At 39.5% G+C, this 23,264-nt stretch overlaps 2 protein-coding genes across 7 annotated transcripts in view; both read left to right on the top strand.

The window, feature by feature from the left end:
* sept9b (septin 9b) overlaps positions 1-3,729 on the top strand; it is a 102,520-nt gene extending 98,791 nt beyond the window's left edge. For all 5 annotated transcript variants that reach the window (XM_041784532.1, XM_041784531.1, XM_041784533.1 and 2 more), the window contains one exon: positions 1,686-3,729. In XM_041784532.1, the coding sequence (XP_041640466.1) occupies positions 1,686-1,902 (217 nt within the window). In that variant the 3' untranslated portion in view covers positions 1,903-3,729. The remainder of the gene's footprint in view (positions 1-1,685) is intronic.
* Positions 3,730-9,778: 6,049 nt separating this feature from the next.
* tnrc6c2 (trinucleotide repeat containing adaptor 6C2) overlaps positions 9,779-23,264 on the top strand; it is a 202,204-nt gene continuing 188,718 nt past the window's right edge. The window contains exons 1-3 of one of the 2 annotated variants that reach the window (XM_041784524.1): positions 9,779-9,899; positions 11,023-11,124; positions 11,756-11,876. The gene's annotated coding sequence lies outside the window, so the exon portion shown is untranslated. Of the gene's footprint in view, positions 9,904-11,022; positions 11,125-11,755; positions 11,877-23,264 lie in introns of both variants that reach the window. The other variant, XM_041784523.1, reaches the window with a different exon arrangement.

The following is a 23,264-nucleotide window of genomic DNA, read 5'->3' as shown; positions in this document are numbered from 1 at the left end:
CTCTATGTATATGTGCTTTTTCCTAAGTAAAAATTGTTAATCGATGTAAGAAATTCAGCGATGAAGCCTCTATGGCTACATTTACACTGCAGGCTTTAATGCTCAACTCTGATCTTTTCTCAGACCTGATGGGGTTTTTTGCCTGTTCACACTGCAGTCAACTTCCAAAGGATCAGATATCTATCTGATTTAGAACCTCATACGAAAGTGACCTGAATCTGATTCGAAAAGGTCAGATTCAATGTGACTTGTGTTGTTCACACTGTCAGAAAAAAATCAGATTCAGGTCCCTTTTAACTGCAGTGTGAACGTAGCCTATCAGGAGCTTTTGGTTTGTGGGACCAGCAATTTTGGTGCCCCCTGTGTACAGTGGTACCTTTTCACTTAGGCTTGTTACAAACTAAACAATTTTCAAATCTTAACCAGTTCTGCCAAGATGATAGATCACCGACATAATTAAATTTTCAAAATGTGTATAAAAGTGACTTAACATGAAAAACAGTCACAGTTTGTAATTTTTCACTTCTGTGTTTGTGATTTGTGAAGGTATGCAATGTTCTGTTGGTGACAAAATGCTCTCTCTCATTGGCAATTGCACTGATGCTCTTGGAGATGGCCAAATAATGAATCCACATTGGTTCCAGATCAAGGTTCTGGAGGCTCGGGCTTGATAGGGAGCAGTAAAATAATTGTACTGATGCAAACACTTTTTGGAGGTTTCGTCTGATAAATATTTCGTTAAGACAAGCCTCATATTGGGCCACGACCCCCAATCATTGATGGTGCCATTCAGGCCCAAATTCAGCCCTTAAATCATGTGGTGTATGACGAGCATTAGGTGATTTAGTTTTGCGCTTGTGCAAGTAAGGTTTCTTTAGTAGCGCGTCTCCTTCTGTCAGTGTCAAGTCAAGCATGTCACATCACATTAATTTATGCTTTGGAGAATGTTAAAAGAGGCTGATTTGGAGTGTTGTTCCTTACCTTGACTGACACCTACTTTGCAGTTTTGTTTAAAGGTATGAAGAGTTACTACACAGCAATATTTAGTCTTGTCCTGTTCATTAAGAGGCAGGAGTATTAATCTCAGACTGGTTCACGATCAGATAAATATTCCTTTTAGGAGCTTTAAACAGATAGCATCAACCAAGGAAAATTTTAGGATTAATCTCATGTCTATGAAATGTTTTATGTTGCTATAGATATTGAGATGGCAATGTACAAAATGGGTAAAAAAAATGAAATTATAGCTCATGTGAGGAGTTTTGAGCAGGTGGGTTGGAACTGACAGCTTCATATGAGCTACAAAAGCTATGGAGGTCATCAGAGAAATACTAGTGCTAAATAGTTATTTTTAGGGCTGTCAAGATCAATCAAATTAATCAAGATTATTCAACATCCACAATTAGTGCACACATTGTTTAAATCATGATAAATTGCATGCTTAATTGTCTCTCACACACCTCGGTTAATCCATGTCAGCATCTTCCTGCAGCCACACTGATGTAAAATACATCCACCACTGCTTCCTAATGTAGTTTACTATAGCATCAGGCTGCAACATCATAAAACTGAAAAAGTGAATGGAGTCTATTTTGTGAATGCACAGTAAAAAATGTTGACATTTCATTGGTTGCTATGTTCTGTACATTACTCACACTGGTTGTGGTTTTTGTTTGTTTTTTCAGGACACACATGCAGAACATCAAGGATATCACAGGCAGCATCCACTATGAGACGTATCGCGTCCGCCGCTTAAATGAATCCAACGCCCACTTCAGCACGCACCCGTCCGACCACCCTGCAGTTCAGCCTCAGACCAACGGCCAGCCGGAGGAGCAGCCCCACGTTCTGCAGGCCAACGGGGTGGCTGCACAGCATGAAGCCCTGTCCCATGAGATGTAGAGAGCTAGTTCATGACATCAGGACACAGCAAGGCACAAAACATACATTCACACATGCAGTCTGTTTACATGAAAAAAGCCACACACATATTAGCACACTGTCAGGCTGTGAAGCCTTTTTTTTTTGTTACCAAGAAGGACTTTTTGTTGCCAAAAAAATACCTAAAAAGGAGTTTCAATTCATCAAGGAGTTAGCAAATCTCAGTTTTTCTTTCTTTAGGTTGAACAGAAATTCTCAGCAAAATCAAGTCTTCCTTAAAGATCCAGATAGTCTGCAGATATTGTTTCTGTTCCTTTAATCTGACTGCCAAATGCAATCTCTATCAAGGATTGTTTACAATAAACCAAGACAGACATCAGGCCATAGATGAAGTAAAGCATACATGTCTCCTATCTGAGCTTTTGCTGCTTGATTTTTAAAAGTGTTTGCTGGCTGTCACAACTGCAGTGGAGTGCAGTTGCCATGCAAATATGATGAGAAAAGTCAGTGAAGAAAGGTATGTATTTTTTCAGAATCAGCCACTTTGATGGATAAATAACGCACATGAGAAAAAAGCCTTCTGTGTAGAGAATACCTCTGCAGGATCTTTGGTAAACAGGAGTTCAAGCATGCAGGGCTGTCTAGATGAGAAGAAACAACACAATCAAAGTGAAGAACAACATATCAGATGGTACTAGATTAGCTCTAATTGTTAGTGCCACTGGCCTGGTCTGCTTTGTGTTGTGGTGTATAGTTTTGTATAGATAATAGGGTGAAGTAGGGATAATATTTAGGTATTACAGAGGAATTAAAGGTATTGTCGACACCTCCACACTGTGAAATAATAACAAAAAAATGAAAGCAACAGCAGTGTGGAGCAGTTTTCAGAAAATAACGAGTCCTAATGTCATTTTTCCATTGTGTTACGTTTTTAAAAACCCTTTTTGCCACACCATCCTTTCTCTTTCTATATAATGCCAATGTTGTGTAATACAGTCATACTTTGCATTTTACATTGCTCATTTATAGTTGTATTTTAATTGCTGTTGTTCATGTTTTAATATTATTGTATAAGATGAGGGTTGTGGAGGAATCTGTGCAACTGTTGCAGCTTCTTGTCCTTTTTTCTGACTGTAAACCAAATAAAAGTCATTTTTTCCTGTTTTAAAGTGAAGCACATATAGTATATAGAGTTGATTTATGAACAGGTATTTATGTGTATGTTAAGTGTAATCCGTTTAATTCAGCTTTCATTCCAGATGTGGGCTTCCAGAGGTCTTTAACAGTGATGCTCTTTAGCTTTAGACAGTGTTTGCTTTCTGTTGCCTGAATTTATACAGTGTGTTCCTCCTGTTGGCTAGGCTGCACTATAACAACTAGCACCAAAGGACTTAACCTGCTAGTGCAAGAGTGTGTTTTTTACATTAATTGATATTAGTCTCAACCAATCCTGCCAATAGAAAAATGGTTAGAAATGTGATGTTTTCATACATTTTGTTAGAGGGAAAACTTTACAGCCACCAAGAGAAGGGATTAATGTCATACACAGTAAATAACCAACATAATGTAGCATTTTTTTCCTGAAAACAAGTGGAGATTTAACAAAGGCTACATCTGAATTCTTCTAGTTTTGAGTCAAAATAGCTGAACTTTTCATTTGAACTCTGTAGACATAAACAGGAGCGATAATACTTTCAATAAACCATAAGAACAGTTGGAAAAGAAAATTGGGTTACTCTTTGTTGACTGTTGTATAGTTCTTGTGTAATTTGTATTGGTATTCTAGATTAAGGTTTTATCTTTGATATGCTATCTTAAGAATAAAGATTGATATTTTTATTGTTTAAAGTGAATTGTCTTGATTCTTAAAGAATGGAAACGTATTTCTTTCAAAGCATCAAGGGCCAGCTAAGAGCTGAAGCTTCTCTGTACTGATCATACTTGAGGCTAAACCGTTGAAAATATGTCACACCTGATACGGTTTCATATATCTGTTGAATTGGATATATTTTACATTTATCGAGAAACCTCCCATGCAAAGCATTAGGGAAGGGCAGGACTTTTCCAAATAAATACTCAGAAGGTGATTGGACATTCTGTCTGTCATATTTATTACAGGCCAATCAGAGCAACAAGAGAAAATGAGGTAGTAGGCATGCGCAGCTCTGGTTGTAATGTGAGCTCGGCAGGCAGGCGCTGTCATAGCTTATGACAGCTTGTTGATAGATAAAGCTCATGCCAAAGCCAGTCAGGAGATGTGCAAAAACATCTCTGCTAAGAAAAGATTTCAGTGTGGCTCTCTGCTCTGGTTTAAGAACAGAAATGTTTGTGTACTTCATTTTTGCGTCTGTGAACATAGAGCTGATGTGACTTAAAAAAAAAGTCCAGTTTTTTCTCGTCTGTCTAAAGGACATTCTCCCAGAAGCTTTGTGGTTTGTCAATATGCATTTTGGCAAATTCCAGTCTCTCTTTTTTTATGATTTGCTTTCAACAGTGGAGTCTTTCTCGGTTGTCTTCCATTAAGTCCCATTTGGCTCAAGCAGAGACAAATGGAGCAGTTTAACACTGATGCACCTTGACCTTGAAGTTCACCTCTAATCTCTTTGGAAGTTCTTCTGGGCTCTTTGGTTACCATTTGTGTTATCCATCCCTTCAATTTGTCATCAATCTTCCTCTTGCGGCCACATGCAGGGAGGTTGGCTACAGTCCTGTGGACCTTAAACTTTAATATATGAAACTTTAATCACAGGAACATCACTCTGCTTGGAGATGGTCTTATATCCTTTACCTTTAACATGTTTGTCTATAATTTTCTTTCTTATCTCCTTGGACAACTATCTCCTTAGCTTTCTGTGGTCCATGTTCAGTGTATCATGATACCAAACAGCACAGTGACTACTTTTCGCCCTTTAAATAGGCAGACCGACTGATTCCATGTGTGAAGACACCTGTGATGCTAATGACAGGACACATCTTAGTTCAACATGTTTCTATGGTCTTTTCTAGGGGTACCATCAATTTTGCCCTGGCCAGTTTTATTAGTTAGTGTTTTAAAATTATCCTGTTGAACCACAATTCAAGTTATTTCAGTCGCCATGGGATTTTCTTTCTTAAACTGAAGCGTACCAACAATTTCATCCACGTGTGTACTGCATACTCTACTCATGCTAAGATATAACATAATAGAAGAAACCCGATTAAAACTCTTGACATCCACAAATTAATCTGATTATTAGGGAAAAAAAACCTAAGTGTGTTAATCTGATTTTTCATAATCTAACAATGGTCTTTATCTGATAAAAAAATGTTGGGTAATGCTGCATACATGATTACTTGAGTATTTGAGTAAGTTCAGAAATCAGATAATAATGGCTTATTACTGTTAATGCAGAAATACTCACTGTCTACAGAGGTATCTCCACCTAATTAAGGATCATAAAAAGATGCCTACTAGAACACTTTCTACAGCTGAAAATGATTTTACAAGCTACCAGTTTTGAAATGTTGATTGCTGTACTTTCTACTTACAGAAAAACAAACTGCAATATCAACTTCCAATTAATTAGCAAAGAAAAATATCCTTGTAAAGAAAACTAATTATATTCCAGATGATAGTAATCTTACATCAGTCTATTTTTGTGTCAGATTCCAATCAACTGAGCCAATTTCAAACCTACAATGTAAATTATTTTTATTAATTGAGATGAAATATTCTGGTTGATTAAGGCTGTAACAATTTGCACTGAATTAGGTCAATATGCTCAGCTGTGGATGTATAAGTGGTTGTTATTCTTTGTTAAAATAGCTGCTTTGCAAGTAGTGCCAAAGCACCTGGCTATCCTTAAGCTTAGTTCATTATAGTTTGCATCCATACAGATAATAACATGGACCAAAACACATTCACAGTACCAACTCGGCAAATGTGATCCTTCAGCTCTATAGTGGCATCACACCACCACACTCACAATGCATTAGTTTAATAGCATCTCATTTACACCTCCTGTTGCAGCCTTTCTCACTTACCCTGTTAGTAATGTGTTGACAGTGTTGTTTGTCCAAGGTCATTGTCACCCGTTCACACCCCAGAGCTCATGCTGTGGCTTTTCCTGCTTCTCTGCGCTGTAGGATTCATTGGTTTGAGACTCCTTTTGAGCTGAGGAGGACACCCTAGGGTGATAAATGACAAATGTGAAGGTTATAGACAAAGTAAGTTCCATAAAAATCAGTATCTATTAAGCATTCACCCAACGTTGACACTTTCATCTAAACATTTCCCTGGCAGCCAACCTGAAGCATGAAGGTGAGTGATAATGACAGCTGTGACAGCACCAGGTACACCAGCTGGCAGATGTAGCTACAACAGTTTGGACCTGCATATAAATTTACACTTGGGGTACATTATATTTTAATCATATTTATCAGCTTTTCCCACATACCTGCAGACTAATTGTGCAGGAACACAGCGTTTAGGAAAGAATGACAGCAAACACACTTATTTATTACCCAATGATTTATCCTGTGGAACAGAGAAACCAAACAGTTTCTTACATGGCAGACTGTAGAAAAAACAGATGGAAGTGTGGGAAGTAGACTGATTTCCATTATACACAGCCTTCTTATAAAAACAATAACAACATCTGATTGTGTAGAGATTATGTTTGGTTAAAAAGAATGTGAAAGGCACAGAAGAGTGAAACTTTTGCAGTTCAAGAACTTTTATTTGAAGGATTCCTGTTGTAGTATCAGCTTCATGTGCGTTTTGGGAGTTTCTCTGGACAAAGGACTATGAACCAGTTGCACTGTGCGCTTAGTTGTTCTGTATAACTGCCTTTTCCTAACTTCAGTATGCTATGGCCCAATTTGAGACCTGAACATTTTCTGGGGCCTATAAAACCCTTACACAACCATAGCACCACACTGAAAAAAATGACCTTTTATATATGTTCTTGTTCCATAAAAAAGGAAAACTATTACAAATGCTGGACTTCAGATATACTGAAAATACTCTGAAAGTCATTGTGGTTTGCAATAATTTACAACTAGACTTCATTTAATGGTAGTTTTTTAAATATATGCTAGGCTAAAAAAAAATACAAGTTCACATAAGACTGGTTTGTTAACTTGCCATACGATGGTCTTTTTGGATGCAAAATATGTTTAAAAATGTATAAAGATATTATGAAAACTTGAAAAGCAGTTATAGAAATGTTTTCAACCAAAGGCTAAGGGTCCATTCAAATAGTCTATTTTGCTTAGGAAGGTTCCTAACTGAGTGAAACGACCCGAAAGTACTGTATTTTAATGTCGGCCATGATAAAGGCCGTTTGAACTATCAAACTGAAAATGAAAGGGGCTTCATTACTTCTTTTATTATCCCCTTTAGCCTAGGAAACACAGGACCATCCTTTACCAAAGGAGAGATGAAAAGACGACCCACAATTTTTTGCGTAAACGTCATTCAAAGTGACGCACCTGTTGACCGCTCAGCAAAACAAGCGATCAACTTGACTTTAACTTTACTAGCCCCAATTTAAACAGTAAAATTCATTATCAAACTTGTTATACATATTATAAACTGAAGGCAGGAGGGATGAACAGAGGAATATTGCAGACATGAAAACTATATCAATCCATGATGACGATTTCGTTTCTTCTCATTTCCATTTTTATCCAAACGGTAGAGTGATCAGTCAGCAGCTATTTCAAACTGCATTTGTTTTGCTATTTTGAAATATTAAAGTAAATATGAAAAAAAAGTTTCTAAATCATACCCAGTTAAAGCGATAAAGCCGGCTTGTTGCCATAGTGTGGTTATTATAGTCTATTTATCATCATAATTATGCAAGTAAGACGCGGTTTATGAGCTTTTCACATAACGAGCGGAAGAAAGACTGAACCAGAGTTGACTAATAAAATTAACGGAGACGAGAAAATTAAAGAAAATGAACCGGTAGAGAACAAAACCAAACTATTTAAAATTGTTGTGAAATAAAAGAACTTGAACGTCATGTTGTTGCATTGACTTTGCAGAGAGTTCAGATTAAACGTTTCTGCTGTTCTAGGTGTTCACAGTCACAGTTCTTCATCCTGAAGAGACTTTAAGATATAAAAATCTTAATGAGCTCATATTTATCCCAGAGGTTTTCACGTTTCATTTCCTGCACATAAAAACAAAGTGAACGCACCAAGTGGTAGGTGCGAATTTTGTAGTCCATCAACGTTAAATTGTAGTTTTTACACAAATAACACACGTCAGGTCCGTAACATCCGCCTAGGGAAAGTGAGGCCAGATTAATATAATAATAATAAAAACTTTATTTGTATAGCACTGTTAAAAACATGGGTTTACAAAGTGCTTTGACAAGTGCAGAAGCAAGCAGAAGAACAAAGCAACAACCCAAAGAAAAGGTAAGAAGATAGAACGTGACATGCAGACAACATCAGCAGAATCCACACATTTAAAGAAACTAAACAGGAATATGGATGAGATAATAATTCATCAAGATCAATATACATCAAAACCTAGATGTCATGTGATGCCATGCAAACTAAGACATCACAGATATCAATCAGAGTGGAGACATGAAGCCAGTCTACACAACTAAGACATCATGAACATCATCAGGATGCAGGCAAGACACAGACATCAAGTACCATAAAACAATAGGAACCCAGGCAATGCAGGAACCCAGCTACACAGGCTGAGACCGAGAGGACCAGGATTAAAACATGAGAAATTAAAAGAGAAACAAGGAGGAGTAAAAACAACACTGGAGATAAATGAGAAAAAGTAGTAAAATATAAATAAGAGGGCAAAAACAGACAGTAAAGCGAGGTAAAACGAGCTGTAAAACTGTAAAAACAGTAAAATTGATACATTTATTATAACAGAGGTAAACAAAAGGGAAGCAATAAAGACAAAAAAGCGATGAAGTGAGGGACACAGTAACAATTAAAAACAGCCAGGGGGCAAGGAAATAAAATGAGGTTGACAGGGAGTAAAGGAGAGATTAAGAGGAAATTAAACTAAAATAGGTAAGAATCTGTGAGAAGATAAAAACTAAATAAGATGAAGACGAAGACGACGTCACGTAAAAGCAAGTCTATAAAAATGAGTTTTAAGATGTAAGTCTTATCACTTTTATATACTTATTTGCTCTATATGTACCATTCTTTGTGATTTGATATCCTTATTTACTGATTGTCCTGACCTAATGTTCAATACAATTTTGAAAAAAAAAAAAAAAAAAAAAAAAAAATGAAAGGTGGATAGGAAAGGACTTAGGAGGTCATTTCTGAGAGGGATTCAACTGCAGTCAAGATGGCTGACATGGGCGTTGCTATACATCCAATCCATGCCGGAAGTCCTAAGCAGAAGCTTCTTCTTCGTGTTGGACTCAGCTGCCAGTGTTTGTCAGTCTTTTTCGCAGCTAAGCCTAACCCTTGGTGCTGGATCTCAAATATTCCACCTTCCCCACCACCCTGAACCTAACCACTTGGGTTTTAATGCCTAAGCCTAACCTTAGACGTACGGACTTCCGGTTGAGACTTCCGGTGTGGATTGGATGTATGTCGGCCATCTTGTCTGCATCAAGGTACCCCTGTAATTACTTGGACTTTTCCAACAGACCCTAATTCTTTGCTTACTTGTTTGCTAACAATTGGTTGGCCAACACCGTGCTAGCTTGCTTCTTTAAATAAGAGTTATCCTCAAACTAATCACTTTTACAGTTACTTTCGTAAGGTCGTATTTTTGAGGTTTTATTTTGTGAGGTTTAGATTATACACATTATTTGGCTTAATGATTATAAAGATATATTAACTTTTTGCCTTGTATTTTTCTGTACGAGTAGTATTAGTTGTGACGCACTTTGGCTTTAAACGTGACTCGTGGTTAGTTCCGTTTACAGCGCCACATTGCGAGACGTTGAAATAATAAACCTCATTAAAGGAGAAGAAAGAAGAAGGCGTTGAAAACTTTCAAAGACAAAAGGAAGGAGCAGTCACGCTCGCAATTAGTAGGTATATTTAGTCCCAACATAGTTGTTGCCAAAAATATTATTTATCACGACGGTTAGGAATACAACGTTGAAGTAGCTCGCGCTAGCTAACCCATTTACAAGCTAACGCCCATATTCACCTGTGTGCGGCCCCTCGCTTAGCAATCTTGCCTATTTGCTATGGTTTTCAAACTTTTTTACCAAAGGGACACGTGAGACCTAAATCTCAAGGAACGGAATATTTATATCCATGGAAAATAGCCGATTTATTATCGGTTAGTATCATAAATCGTCGTACAGGGATAGCAAATTTATATGGTTGTAAACATTTTCACGGCACACCTAAACTTACCTTAGGGCCTTAAGACACACTTGGAGAACCACTGCTCCAGTGTTCAGCATGTGTGGATGAGAAAACTAGTAATTGGCTGCCAAATTAAGGTTAATGGATAACATTTCTGTCCATATCAGGGTATGATTTAAGCAACAATCTTCCACAGAAATGCCTTACCATGTATGGTACCTTACCATACTCGCTGTCTTAAGATTTTCTAGTTTAAAGGGCCAGAATGTCCTGTGTGCAGTTTTTATTTTGTTTTCAGAAAGTATTGTCAAGTGATAACAATGGTTTGTTGTATTACCAAAAAGAAAAAAAAAAAAAAATCCCAAGCCTTTCAGCCATTTATCCACCCACTAATCCATCATTTTATTAAGCCCAACTGGAAACTACGAATTATCACAGCATGCATAAGACTCTCTTATCTCCTTAAAAACCGAGGTTAAATGCTGTCTAACTCTGATGGCTTGCGTTAGCCTTGTTAGCGCTGAAGAAACAGTGAAGTTTGGACTGATAATCAGCAGTACTCATCAAAGCTTGGATTTTAAAAGTGTGGACAGAAGCCCCTTGAGAGGAGAATACACCTCCCCTTGGGAGCTTTGAACATGTTTTGCAGTATTTGCCAGCGTTAGCAGACACGCAACATGTAGTAGCACACTGTGAAACAATAGGAGGTCTGAATTAATTAGCCATCAACAACACCCAGCCACATGGCATGATTTTTAAGTTGATACAGCTCAAGCAAGGTAGATCTAACGGCCTTTTAAATAAGACAGCATGATGAAAAGTGTCATCTCTTTATAGGCAGTGATGGATCTGTCTGCTGGCTGCTTGTTTGGATTCGAGATCTGTTATGATGCGTCTGCTGAATTGACAGAACTGATGGAGCATGTTGAGACATGCAAGGTATGAGTGTGTTTTTTTTCCAATGAAGCTTGATAGTGAATCACAGAGGAAGGCTCTTTCACTTGTTTAAAAAAAGTAAAAATTAAACTCCTTACAGATTAATTCCCATGGAAAAAGCTTGGTTTACCTCTTCCTTTGATCACAGTGCTGCTCTAGAGTTATAGAGATTCCTGTCAAAACTAACAGTAGGTGCATTATGTGTCTCAGCTGGCTCATATTGCACTAATATATCACTGCACTTCACCCACTAACTTTATGGTAGATGGCAGCACAATACCAGTGTCCTCTGACAGGAAACAGAGATTCCTGGCAGAATTATGCCAACACAACCACTTTGCTTTTTGCATTGTATGTAGCTATTTAAGTCAGTGATGATTGTCAATTCAAAGATACATTCCCCAGTACTGTATAATGTGTGAAACTTTGTACTCATATGCAAAAGGACCAGCATTGTAATAAATTGGTGTTTAAGTCTATTATGACTGCTTACACCCTCCAGCACTGTCTATTTGTGTTTAAATTTGTATCCAAATACAACAGGAAAGATCAGTGCCATGGTTTCAGAGAGGGAAAAGTGAGACAAAACACCACCTTTGCCCGAAATCACAGCTTTCCTTGCTTCCTTTACCAGCTCCGTCATCGTTACCAGGCAGAGTTCTTCCACCCAGACAGCCAATGAGCCACCAGGCCAGCAAGACAGCCCAACAAGCCAACCAGATACACGTCCAGTCTGCCAGTTCACCATCTGCCTGGTAAGCCTGTTGTGGAGCGAGCCAACGCCTGTCTGTTCTGGTGTGGCACCCAGTGGCCAGTTGTCTTGCTTCTAAGTACCAAACACACATCCTCACACACACAGAGAACCTCTGTCTCTTTTAAAGCTACTTAGACACACACGGAACAGCAGAGAACTGTGTTATATCTGCTGTTTCCTCCGACAATCCTTAGCTGCGAAAACAAAAGATCGCTGCCCAGCTCATACACCCCTTTCCTCGCTGCACGCCGCCTTCACAGTAATCAGCGAAAGGTAATTGTTGGTAATTAATTGCCCTTTGTTAATGGCTTTGCATGTATTTAAACTGTGCATGCTGGCAGTTGTATTTTTGTCATCTTGTTCGCGTTTGTGTAATCAGTGCCTTTAAAATCTCATATTTATTTGCACAAACACGTGTACACAGAGACAACACAGACCACTAGTATTCTCTAATCCTCTGCCCGATTTACCCTTGAGCCCTGCCAACTCACTCTCCTGGACATGAAGGAAAGAAGGAGCCTCTGTTTGTTGTGGATGTATGCTAATGTACCACATCCATCTGTTCGTTTGCTTAATTTGTATTTTGCTTGTTTGTAGCAATGTTCCCGCCCCTCCTACTCCACAGTCTCCTCCCTTTGCCCCCATCTACTCCTGCATCTCTTATTTCCCCTCCTTTTGCCTCCTCTCCATCTCCTCCCTGCTGCTCAGACATCAGGGCACTCGTCTGCATGGATGGCAGCCAGCTCTCATGCGGTCAGGGTTGGGGGGGAGAAAGATCCACCGCCCCCCTCCTGTGTATGCAAATTAGCCTTGTTTTGATTAAAAGACAGCTGCATATATCTTTAAAGTCACCAGTGGAGGTGGGAGAGGAGAAGTCATACCTCTCTGGGGAGGCTGTGGTTGTTTAGCTGGAGTGAATGTTGTGGGAGCGGCTGTTTAGTGCTGCTGAGGGGAACAAATAGTGAAGACGAAAGGGCTACCCAGGGACTGCTTTGGGGTTTAATGGGGCTGACTGACTGGGACATCAGTTAAAGCTCACGTTGATGCAGAGCACATGAATGTGCATTGCATGATAACAGGAGCAATTGACAATGAAATATAATGCCCCATGAGCCTTTGAGATGCTTTGGCATGCTAACACTGTTGGATTGCCACTCTCCACTACCAGGCTGCTGAAAAAAATCCCCCAAAGCGCCCTATTTGAGTAATAAAATGATAAATTGTTTCTCATGTTGCTGCCCTTCACTCTTGGGATGGTTTCCTCTTAGGCTGGGTCAAAGACAAAACACAAAATCCCTTAAAAAGGTTCTTTATTTACAGTAAAATTGAGTTGTTGGGGCTGGCGAGATTAAATTAATGGGCAATGGCATTAACTATTAATGCAATCTTTTTTTGCAATTGCATGCTTCACCCCTGCTCTTTATTGTCTAATTTCACTCAGAAAACACAGACTGCTTAGTGGACCAGCCAGTGTTTATCTGTACCTTGTGATATCAAACATCAACATTTACTTGTCCCCTTATTTTCTTCTCAGTCCATAACAAGTTCTCTTTTCTGTGGTGATTTTCACCTCATAAGCTTTGATCTACCTGTAAAAGCAGGTCTGTATCCAAAGAGGAAGTCAGTTACCTTAAGTTTAAGTCAGCAGAAAAATCTAAAATGACACTAAAACAGTTTTGAATCCAAAATAGTGGAATTGTATAATGAATGATCAAAATTAGAATTGTTTGACAGCCCCAGTATAAAGTTTTTCACTTTGGCCTGCTACAGTTGCAAGAAAAAGTATGTGAACCCTTTGAGATTTCTTGGATTTCTGCATAAATTGGTCATAAAATGTGTTCTGATCTTCATCTAAGTCACAACAATGGACAAACAAAGTCTTCTTAAATTAATACGGCACAAAAAATGATCTGTTTTCATGTTTTTATTAAACAAAACATGTAAACATTCACACTGCAGGGTGGAAAAAGTATGTAAACCTTTGGATTTAATAAGTGGTTGACCCTCCTTTGGCAGCAATAACCTCAACCAAACGTTTCTTGTAGCAGATCAGACTTGCACAACGGTCAGGAAGAATTTTGGACCATTCCTCTTTACAAAACTGTTTCAGTGCAGCAATATTCTTGGGATGTCTGGTGTGAAATGAATCGCTCTCTTGAGGTCATGCCACAGCATCTCAATCGGGTTGAGGTCAGAACTCTGACTGGGCCACTCCAGAAGGTGTATTTTCTTCATTTAAGCACTTCTGTTGTTGATTTACTTATATGCTTTGGGTCTTTGTCCTGTTGCATCACCCATCCTCTGTTGAGCTTCAGTTGGTGGACAGATGGTCTTAAGTTTTCCTGCAAAATGTCTTTATACACTTGGGAATTCGTTTTTTCGTCGATGACAGCAATCCGTCCAGGCCCTGAGGCAGCAAAGCAGCCCCGAACCATGATGGCCCCTCCACCTTATTTCACAGTTGGGAAGAGGTTTTGATGTTGGTGTGCTGTGCCTTTTTTTCTCCACACATAGCATTGTGTGTTCCTTCCAAACAACTCAATTTTGGTTTCATCTGTCCACAGAATATTTTGCCAGTAGTGCTGTGGAACATCCAGGTGCTCTTTTGCAAATTTCAAATGTGCAGCAATGTTTTTTTGGACAGCAGTGGCTTCCTCTGTGGTGTCCTCCCATGAACTCCATTCTTGTTTAATGTTTTACTTATTGTAGATTTGTCAACACAAATGTAAGCATGTGCCAGAGATTTATGTAAGTCTTTAGCTGACACTCTAGGATTCTTCTTCACCTCATTGAGCATTCTGCGCTGTGCTCTTGCAGTCATCTTTACAGGACAACCACACCAAGGGAGAGTAGCAACAGTGCTGAACCTTCTCCATTTGTAGACAGTCTGTCTTACCATGGACACATGAACATCAAGGCTTTTACAGATACTTTTGTAACCCTTTCCAGCTTCATGCAAGTCAACAATTCTTGATCGTAGGTCTTCTGAGAGCTCTTTAGTGCGAGGCATGGTTCACATCAGGCAATGCTTCTTGAGAACAGCAAATTCAAAACTGGTGTGGGTTTTTTATAGGGCAGGGCAGCTTTAACCAACACATCCAATCTCATCACATTGATTGGACTCCAGTTTGGCTGATTCCTGGCTCCAGTTAGCTCTTGGAGAAGTCATGAGCCTAGGGGTTCACATACTTTTTCCACCCTGCACTGTGATTGTTTACATGTTTTGTTCAATAAAAACATGAAAACAGATCATTTTTGTGTGGTATTAGTTTAAGCAGACTGTGTTTGTCTGTTGTTGTGACTTAGATGAAGATCAGAACACATTTTATGACCAATTTATGCAGAAATCCAAGAAATCCCAAAGGGTTCACATACTTTTTCTTGCAACTGTATGTTTTCATGTTCTAGTGTTTGTGGCTGGCTGTGTATGTACATGGATAAAATGATGAATGGGTTATGTTTCTTTAGTATATATGTGACTATCTTTCTCCCACCATGTCTTCCTTTTTCCTTTAATGGTTGAGGGTGACAGTTGCCCCACCAAAGGTGGATTAGGGTGATGTATTGGTGGGTGGGCATGCTATGAGGTCAGAGGGTGGGAATAGGAAGGATGGGGGTGGATCTCCTGGCTTTGAGCCAACTCCAGTGAAATTCAAAGACACGGGGAGGGATGGGAGGATGGAGCAATGGTTGCTCTGCATAATCAATCAGAAACAATAGAGGGATAGAGCCAGTGATTCTGCCTTCCTTGACAGGCCTGATTGTATTTATGCAGGGCTAGAAGCGCGGGGGGGAATGCCATTAAAAGGAATTGGGGTAGTAAGATGTGGGCAGGTGCAGGGAGAGCTGTAATGGGTGGCCCCTGCTGCAAAGCCAAGGACATATACCCAAGAGGAACTGATTGAATGCCATGCCAATAAAAGGAGGCAGTTTCATGCACCATTGACTGAGTTGGCATCCTCACAGCCACACTGTGATGAAACCCCCTTCGAGGTCATGGTAATGTGAATTGCATTTCGTTCCTCAGTGGGTTGTACTGCTCTTAGGAAGAATTAAAGGAAACCCTTTATCCTGATTTTTTTTCCCTCTGTTTTCCTTACAATTTGTGGCATATATCCGGTGTATTATATGTCAATACCAGATGATACAAATCAGATTGAGAGTTTGTTTGGACAGAAATGGAAAAAATGAAATTCTGAGTCACAATAGGTGGGGAAAATAATCTGATTTAAGCCTGCAGTGCGTATACAACCAGAGAGATTGTCCTTTCATTTTCTCTGTAGGTGAAGCAGCATGTCCCGGAGCAGACTAATAGAATGCTTGTCTTGTATCTTCTGAGCCATGAACTTTTCTCTGTCACAATTACATTCAGTCTGGAAGCCTGGAAGCCTCGGAGCAAAATACAGTATATTAGCTAGAGTAAAGCAGTCAAATGCTTCTGTTGAACTTGACAGGAACATTTATTTATACACTTAAGAGAGTATTCCTGTTCCTACAGAAATGTGCAGAGGTAGCTACATGTTTATTTTAAGAGTCTCTTGTACAGGAAATAAAATATCAAGCCCTAGCTAAAGCTACTTTTGCATAATCCACAAATCCAGTAAGGTATCCTTAAAACTTTTTACAACTGACCCAAATGCATTAAGTTTTATATTGTGGTCAAAATGGATTGTAGTGTTTTCCCAATTGAATTGCATATCTTTAAAAAGTGTCTGAGCCAAATCTCATTGTCAGACGTTTTTAATGACTTTCAGTAGCCTCCAAGTGATTCATAAACTATTTTCACATTTAAACCTTGATCTCCTCAACTTAACATTGTCTTTTAAATGTTGATGTACATGTGCAGTTATATGGTTTTGTTTCACTAAGCTTTTTTGACACACTAAATGGCATTAAATTAAGGTTTTTGTGACTGGAAATTGAGCAGACACCCAAGAGAAACAGATAACTTCTCATACTGAGGTCAAGATGTAAAAATGTTAGGTATTTGTGTTGTGCTTGGTCAGAGGAGTGGGAGCATAAAGGCAGACTGCTGCTTGTGAGTTTGTTTCAATAGAAATCTGATTGGTAAAGATTGTACCATGAAGGATTTTGTTTTGTTTGTGGTGTTAAAGCAAACCAGATTGACTGCTTGTGGGATAGAGAGGAGATTTAAAAGACCAGTGAGTTATTAAAAACATAAACATTTTTCTTTTATGCTACTTTTTTATTGTTGTTAGGTGGACTAGTTTTATTGATATGTTTGTTCTTCTGAACTTTTTGATTATTTAATTGTCAGCAATGTTTTGGTTGAAGTAAGTGTAGGGGAGAGTGGGGTGAGATGTGCCAGTTTTTACTCAAAGTGATTTTAAAGTGAGGCCATGACAGTAATGCCTCCAACTTAAGTATGTACATGTATTTCAGGATGTGGTGCATCCCTGGGAACCATAACTTTGGATCTGAAATAAACTGTTTAAGAAATATAGCTTTCAGAAAAAAAGCGGTCTCATGGCACAACTTGCCCCCGGTGTGGGGTAAGTTGTGCCTTTGGGGAGAATACGTTGGGGTAAATTGTGCCAGTGATTATTGAAGATAATTAAAGTAAAACAGAATATTTTAATCTCATAAACTGTAATGCTACATAAAAGCAAGACAAATTCAATACAAAATTACTCATTTAAGTTTTATTTAGATTTCATCACCCTATTAAACGAATGGAATAAGTCATATTTTCTAGTTTTTGGGGAAACACAAAAACCTTTAATACACAATATGTGATATTTGTGAATCATTTAATAAAGTGATATTGGCCAATTCTGAACATCTCATTGTGGCTTAGGCCAATTAAAAACTGAATAAAACTGCTCTTTAATAATAGTGCAAACTCAACACTGAAATCAGTGTTTGCTAAATTAAACAAATGGCAGGTAAATCAAACACTGATGAGGCATGCCCATCTCCTCACTTCTCCAGCTGTTCTTGGCCTTTCTTTACTGGGTTCTAGGTGTGTAGGTCTCGGTGTGTGGATTTGTTAGGGTGGGTGTGTCAGTGTGTGTGGGTCTGGGTGAGAAGGTGTGTGGGTTGGGGTCTAGGCCTGTTGGTCTGGGATTTGTGTTTCTGGGTGTGTGGGTCTGGAGTTGTGGGTATTTGGGTCTGGTTGTGTGGGTGTCAGGGTTTGGATGTATCTTTTGGTCTGGGTTTATGGGTGTGCCACTGGCACAACTTAACCCAGGCCCTTTGGCACAAATCACCCCAGCCCCATTATTTTTGAAAAACTAGCATGATCCAGCAGTTTAGAGCTAATATCACGCTAAATGTATAGACTCATTGTGTAGCCTAATAAAGCACTATAACATGTGTGAAATGTTTTTAAACTTGTCTTTAATTGTTCAGACAAAACAATCAAAAAACCTTGATCATAGAAATTTTACTCTGAAAGGCAAAAATCATTTTTTTGAGCCAAAATGTGCTTACCTCTCATGCCATGTGTCTCCCTTTTATACAGGATGAGTAAAATGGATGGCTCTTCAAAAATATGTGGTTACATGACCAATTTCTTCTATGGTTTTCTATAAACAAGGGGTGGCACTACTTCCCCTTTGGCACAAATCCCCCCACTCTCCCCTACACTAACAGAATAGACTGCTGTTGTAAGGTTCAGCTATACAAGACATTGTATGAAATGTGTAAAACATGGAGAAGTGTTTTAAAAACTATGCTGAAGTGATAAAAAAACAGTAAAAGCACAAATATCTAAATACAATAAAGAGAGGCTCTATAAATGCACTGATGGTGTGTAGAGGAAGCCTGTAATTTGCATCTGTGCTGCTGATGCTGCACCACTGCCTCCTGCTGTTTGTCCACAGTAGTGACATTTTAAGCCAGTGCCAGCATGTGCAGAAAAGCTAATTTCCCACCATCAGTCCCTGACATTAATGCATATACTGAACTAGGAGCCTCTCTGAGCCCTCTCCACTCCATCCACCTCTCCTCCTCCGCTAGCTGCTCACTCATGTTATCAATTCGCTGTTTTCTCAAGGAAAATATAAGTTAAGCTCACCTTATTTACATTTATATGATCAGATTTGCTTCCTTATGGAAGGTATGCAAATTTGCCCTTTTCTCGGGTCTTAGCCACTGAGTGTGTCTAGATTTGTTGCCAGGGATAGAGAAAAAAAATAATAACATTGCCCTCCAGGAGCAAAGAGACCCAACTTAGGATTTCTGGACCTCATGAATTTTGTAATGATCAATTTTGTTTACCGTAGCCCTTCCAAGACTTAGACCAAGACATTTTGAGCCAGGGATATATAAGATGAGATTGATTTACACCAGGAATGTCTATATTTCTTTCTCCTATTTTTCCCTGATATACCCTCAGTTGCTTCTCCTGCAGTGCTCAGAATATCATTTTCCATTTTCTTCATCTGAAGTCCTCCATAAGTTTGTGTTTGTGGGATCTGAAGAGGTGCTTTAGCTTGAGTATTGGTCACATCTTACATCCTCTGTGTGGTGGAGCAGAGAGAGAATGCTTTAGCTTATTTGGACAAAAACAACCGTATATTGCGTGTGTGTGAAAGAGAGTTGGAGATACAAAAAATATGTAGGTGATTGCTTTACTCAAGTGAAACTCTTAAACCTATTGTGAATTGAATGACGGGCATTGCACCACTTTGGTGTATGTGTTCTTACAAGAATGTGTGTGTGTCCGGAGGATGCCGGAGAGGCACTAGCACTTGAGCAAATTGCTTTCTGCCAGCATATTGCCAGCGCCAGTCTTTATTCCTGGGGATGGGAAGGCACGTCTCAGACGATTACAACTCCCCAATTCAGACTCCTGCTCCTGCCCGGCCCAGCTCAACCTATAGCCCTGCCTTAATACAACTTCTCTATACCAGGCTGTACCCTGCTTTGATGAAATGCTGATGTGGAATATTTAAGTGACACTCCAAGCGAAACCTAATAATATAATCAGGTAATAAGAAATTAATTTTCTCCCTGGCTGCACTTTGACTGGGGTGTTGATACAGGGCAGTGGAGAGAAATCACGAGGCAAACGTCGGTGAGGGAATATTGTAGGTAGCCCCTTTCCTCCTCTCTCTCTCTGCGCATCAACATTTCTCATGACACACTCTGCTGATTCGATAGCCACCCCCACGCACCCATTCACATGCCCCATGCTCCTGTGCACATACAAATTTGCAGAGACCCTCACAACAACAAGAATGCCTCCCTCTCTACGCCACTGAACTGTAAATGACCAAAGCTAGAAGACAACTCGTGACACTCACACACAAGCACCACACAGATACAACTGCACATAAACACACACATGCTGTCACTGTCAGTGAAGAAACTGAATGTCTGCTGCAGACTTACATTGTGATTGTCAGTGCAGGCATTGGCCTGCAGCATAGACAGATGTGTGTGTTTATGATACTTCATGTTGAGTAGAGAGCCTCTTGCTGTGCCGCTGACCCACTAAATGCGATGCAGTTTGGTTTGTCCCCTCCTTTTCTCACTCTAGCCGGCTCTTTCTATCTCTTTTTATCTCTTTGGATACATCCTACTTTCTTTTTCTTTCACTCAATCTCAGTGCCTGTCCTTTTGCAGTTAATTAGAAGTCAGGAGTCCATTTGTGTCAGTACTCTTGTGTTTTATTGCCCCCCATTCCCTTTGCCCCGACCAGCCCCAAACTAGGAGACATCAACAACCCTCCCCCCTCAGCGCTCACATACACACACACTATGTGCCAGAGTTTCCAGGGCCCTGCCTGGTCCTGCCTGGCATAGCCATCCATCTCTCTGTGCATCCCTCCTTGCTTCCTCCTCCACCTCAAACCACCACCCACCAGACCGCTGCTCTCTCCTCCTCTTCCATCACTCCCCCTCTCCTCCATCCCCTGCCATCGCCTCTCTACCTGAGAGCATTTGTCATCCCGTCGCTCTGTGAGCCGCGGCCAACATGATGAAAAAAGAGAGACGGGAAAAAAAGAGAAAAAATCTCAGCAGCAATATGCAAAAATGCAAAAAAGGTAGATGCTGGTTGCCCTGACAACGGCTCCGAGGTTATTTCCAAGCGCTGATGGAAATCAATGTCATGTGCCAGCCAGGCAGGCACCTCCGTCCTCAGGAAAATTAGAAAAAGAGGGGAGGGGGGTAGAGGGAGAAGGAGGGAGGCATGAAAGGACAAAGAAAAATGCAGAGGAACAGAAATCAGGTTTTTCTCCTCTCTGAACCTTAAGGGCTCCTGACTTTTCTTCAAAGAAGCTTGAGGCATGCCACTGTGTCATTTGGGTATTACCCTGGGCCCTTTTTAGTTTCTTCTGCCTTTGTTTTTGCCCTTTGCATTCACCATAAATTCTCTCACTACTTTGCACAGTTAACTCTGCCACCCGTCCTTTCTAATTTGCTTATGCAAAAAAGAGGAAAACAAACTCTGCCTGTAAGGGTGCCACATCAAAAAAGATGGATTAAGGTGCTTGAAGATGAAGAGGAGATGAAATACAGAAGGAAGTTTTGTGTGTCGTGTTTGTTTTGGCCAAGCAGCTGACTATGTGATAGTGACCTTAGGCTTCATGGAGCAGCAACAATGTTGCCTAGGGAAAGGTATCCTGATAAGCTAACGTATTATTTTGCAAGGATAAGCTTTGCTGGGTCTAAAACCATTTGAACTTGTTTGCTGACCAATGATTATTATCCACATGAATTAAGGACAAATGTAAATTTTATGCTTTATTATTTCTGATTTCTGACTTTAATGGAAAGAGCAGATCGTAACTGATCCCAGGTAGCTGTGATAAGGATTCTGTCTTAATCGTGCGTGTTCTGGCTACCAGGGCATCCCTGCATGTACAGTTTATATTTTTTAAATGAAATTAAGAGCCACGATTCAGTCTCGTTATCTGGTCCTACCAGATTTAAGCTACACTTGCCTCTTAGGCTGAATGAAGCCAGATTTTTCAGTTTCTGGAAAAGTTTTTCTCTCCTGCCAAGAGCTCAGGGCTGTTCAAGGGGAAAGATGGTAGACAGCTGTATTTATAAAGGTTTCTGAAAGTCACTCCAACATGCTTGACGTATGGATTTTTGAGATGTTTCTGTATCTGGCATCTTCAAAGATGTTTCTGGGCCAGAGAAGCATTTTTATATTTCTATAACAGTTTTAGAAGCCTGCCTCCTTTTCACAAGTTTGTGCTGCAAGGATGGGGGACAATCTTAACTTGTAAGATACTGTTGGGAGGCACCCCTGGAAATTTAGAAATTTCACTTTGATCATGTAAATTGTTTTATTTGTTGCAAGTGAACCAAAATAAATTTCATTCATTCATTTACTATTTTAGAGTGTACTTGATTTTTTAGACACACAAACAGTGGCCACAGCAATAATTGACATCTCTAAAAACCGGCAGTAAAACTCATGACAATAAGCTTGAGAAATGGACCATTGAACAGCACAGATAAAACACAGGAAATTAAATATTCCCATTTTTCCTTTCCAATTGTGTTATCATGAAACTGCAACGTATGATAAAGTGACAGATCTGACCACACTGTCCGTCATTATTGTGCTGCTTATTGTAGCATCTCATTGCTATACTAATAGCAAAGCCACTACGCATTCCTGTTGGCAATATTAATTTACATGGGCAAAAAAGTCTTTGGTGTACATTTGTAGGTCTTTGTTGAATGGTTTGCAGATGTTAGTGCTGTGGGACTGCACTGACAGGTATAGCTGAGGTAAAAGTAAAATCACACAGATGATGTTTTTTTTTCATGCCTCATTTAAAAGTACCCAGTAAGACAATACTTGATATAAAAACGATGAGGTACAATACCACCACAGTGTGACAGATGAACTAATATTACTGGATTTAGTCCATGTTAAGGTATTAAAAATCCACCTCCCGGTTTTTGTATATTTTAGTGGCCTGTTTCAAATGAATTCAGATGTTAGCAGGAATGCCATACGATGCAAACCTACATTTATACACTAGATGCAGTCACTCTTAGGCTGGATACTCTGCATACAAAAATGGTGTTTAAAAATGCTCATGTTGTCATTGACTCTGCTAATAAACAGACTTAGGTGTGAATAAGTCAGTATGGTTCAGTACTGTTTATGCATTTGAGCCAAAATTTTATTTTGCGGAGTAGCAACTGTAGAGCTATGGTCCACAAAGTAAGACTTATTTGTCCTCAATTAACTTACAGTGAAAGATATATAGAATTAATTTCCTCAGGTTGGAATCAATAACCCATAAACTGTAATTTATAGTGCAAACCGCAGCAGCCACACAGGCCATCTCTGACTAGTCCTGTATCACTTTGGCAGGCTGCTGTGGAATAGATGGGCCATTCATGCCAAGCCAATAGGTTCTCCTCGTCATTTGCATACCTAACATGGCGTTCAC

The sequence above is a fragment of the Cheilinus undulatus genome, linkage group 4, assembly GCF_018320785.1.
Source record: "Cheilinus undulatus linkage group 4, ASM1832078v1, whole genome shotgun sequence".
NCBI lineage: Eukaryota > Metazoa > Chordata > Actinopteri > Labriformes > Labridae > Cheilinus > Cheilinus undulatus.
Note: the sequence above shows the minus strand (reverse complement) of the source record. Positions and strands in the feature narration are given on the sequence as shown.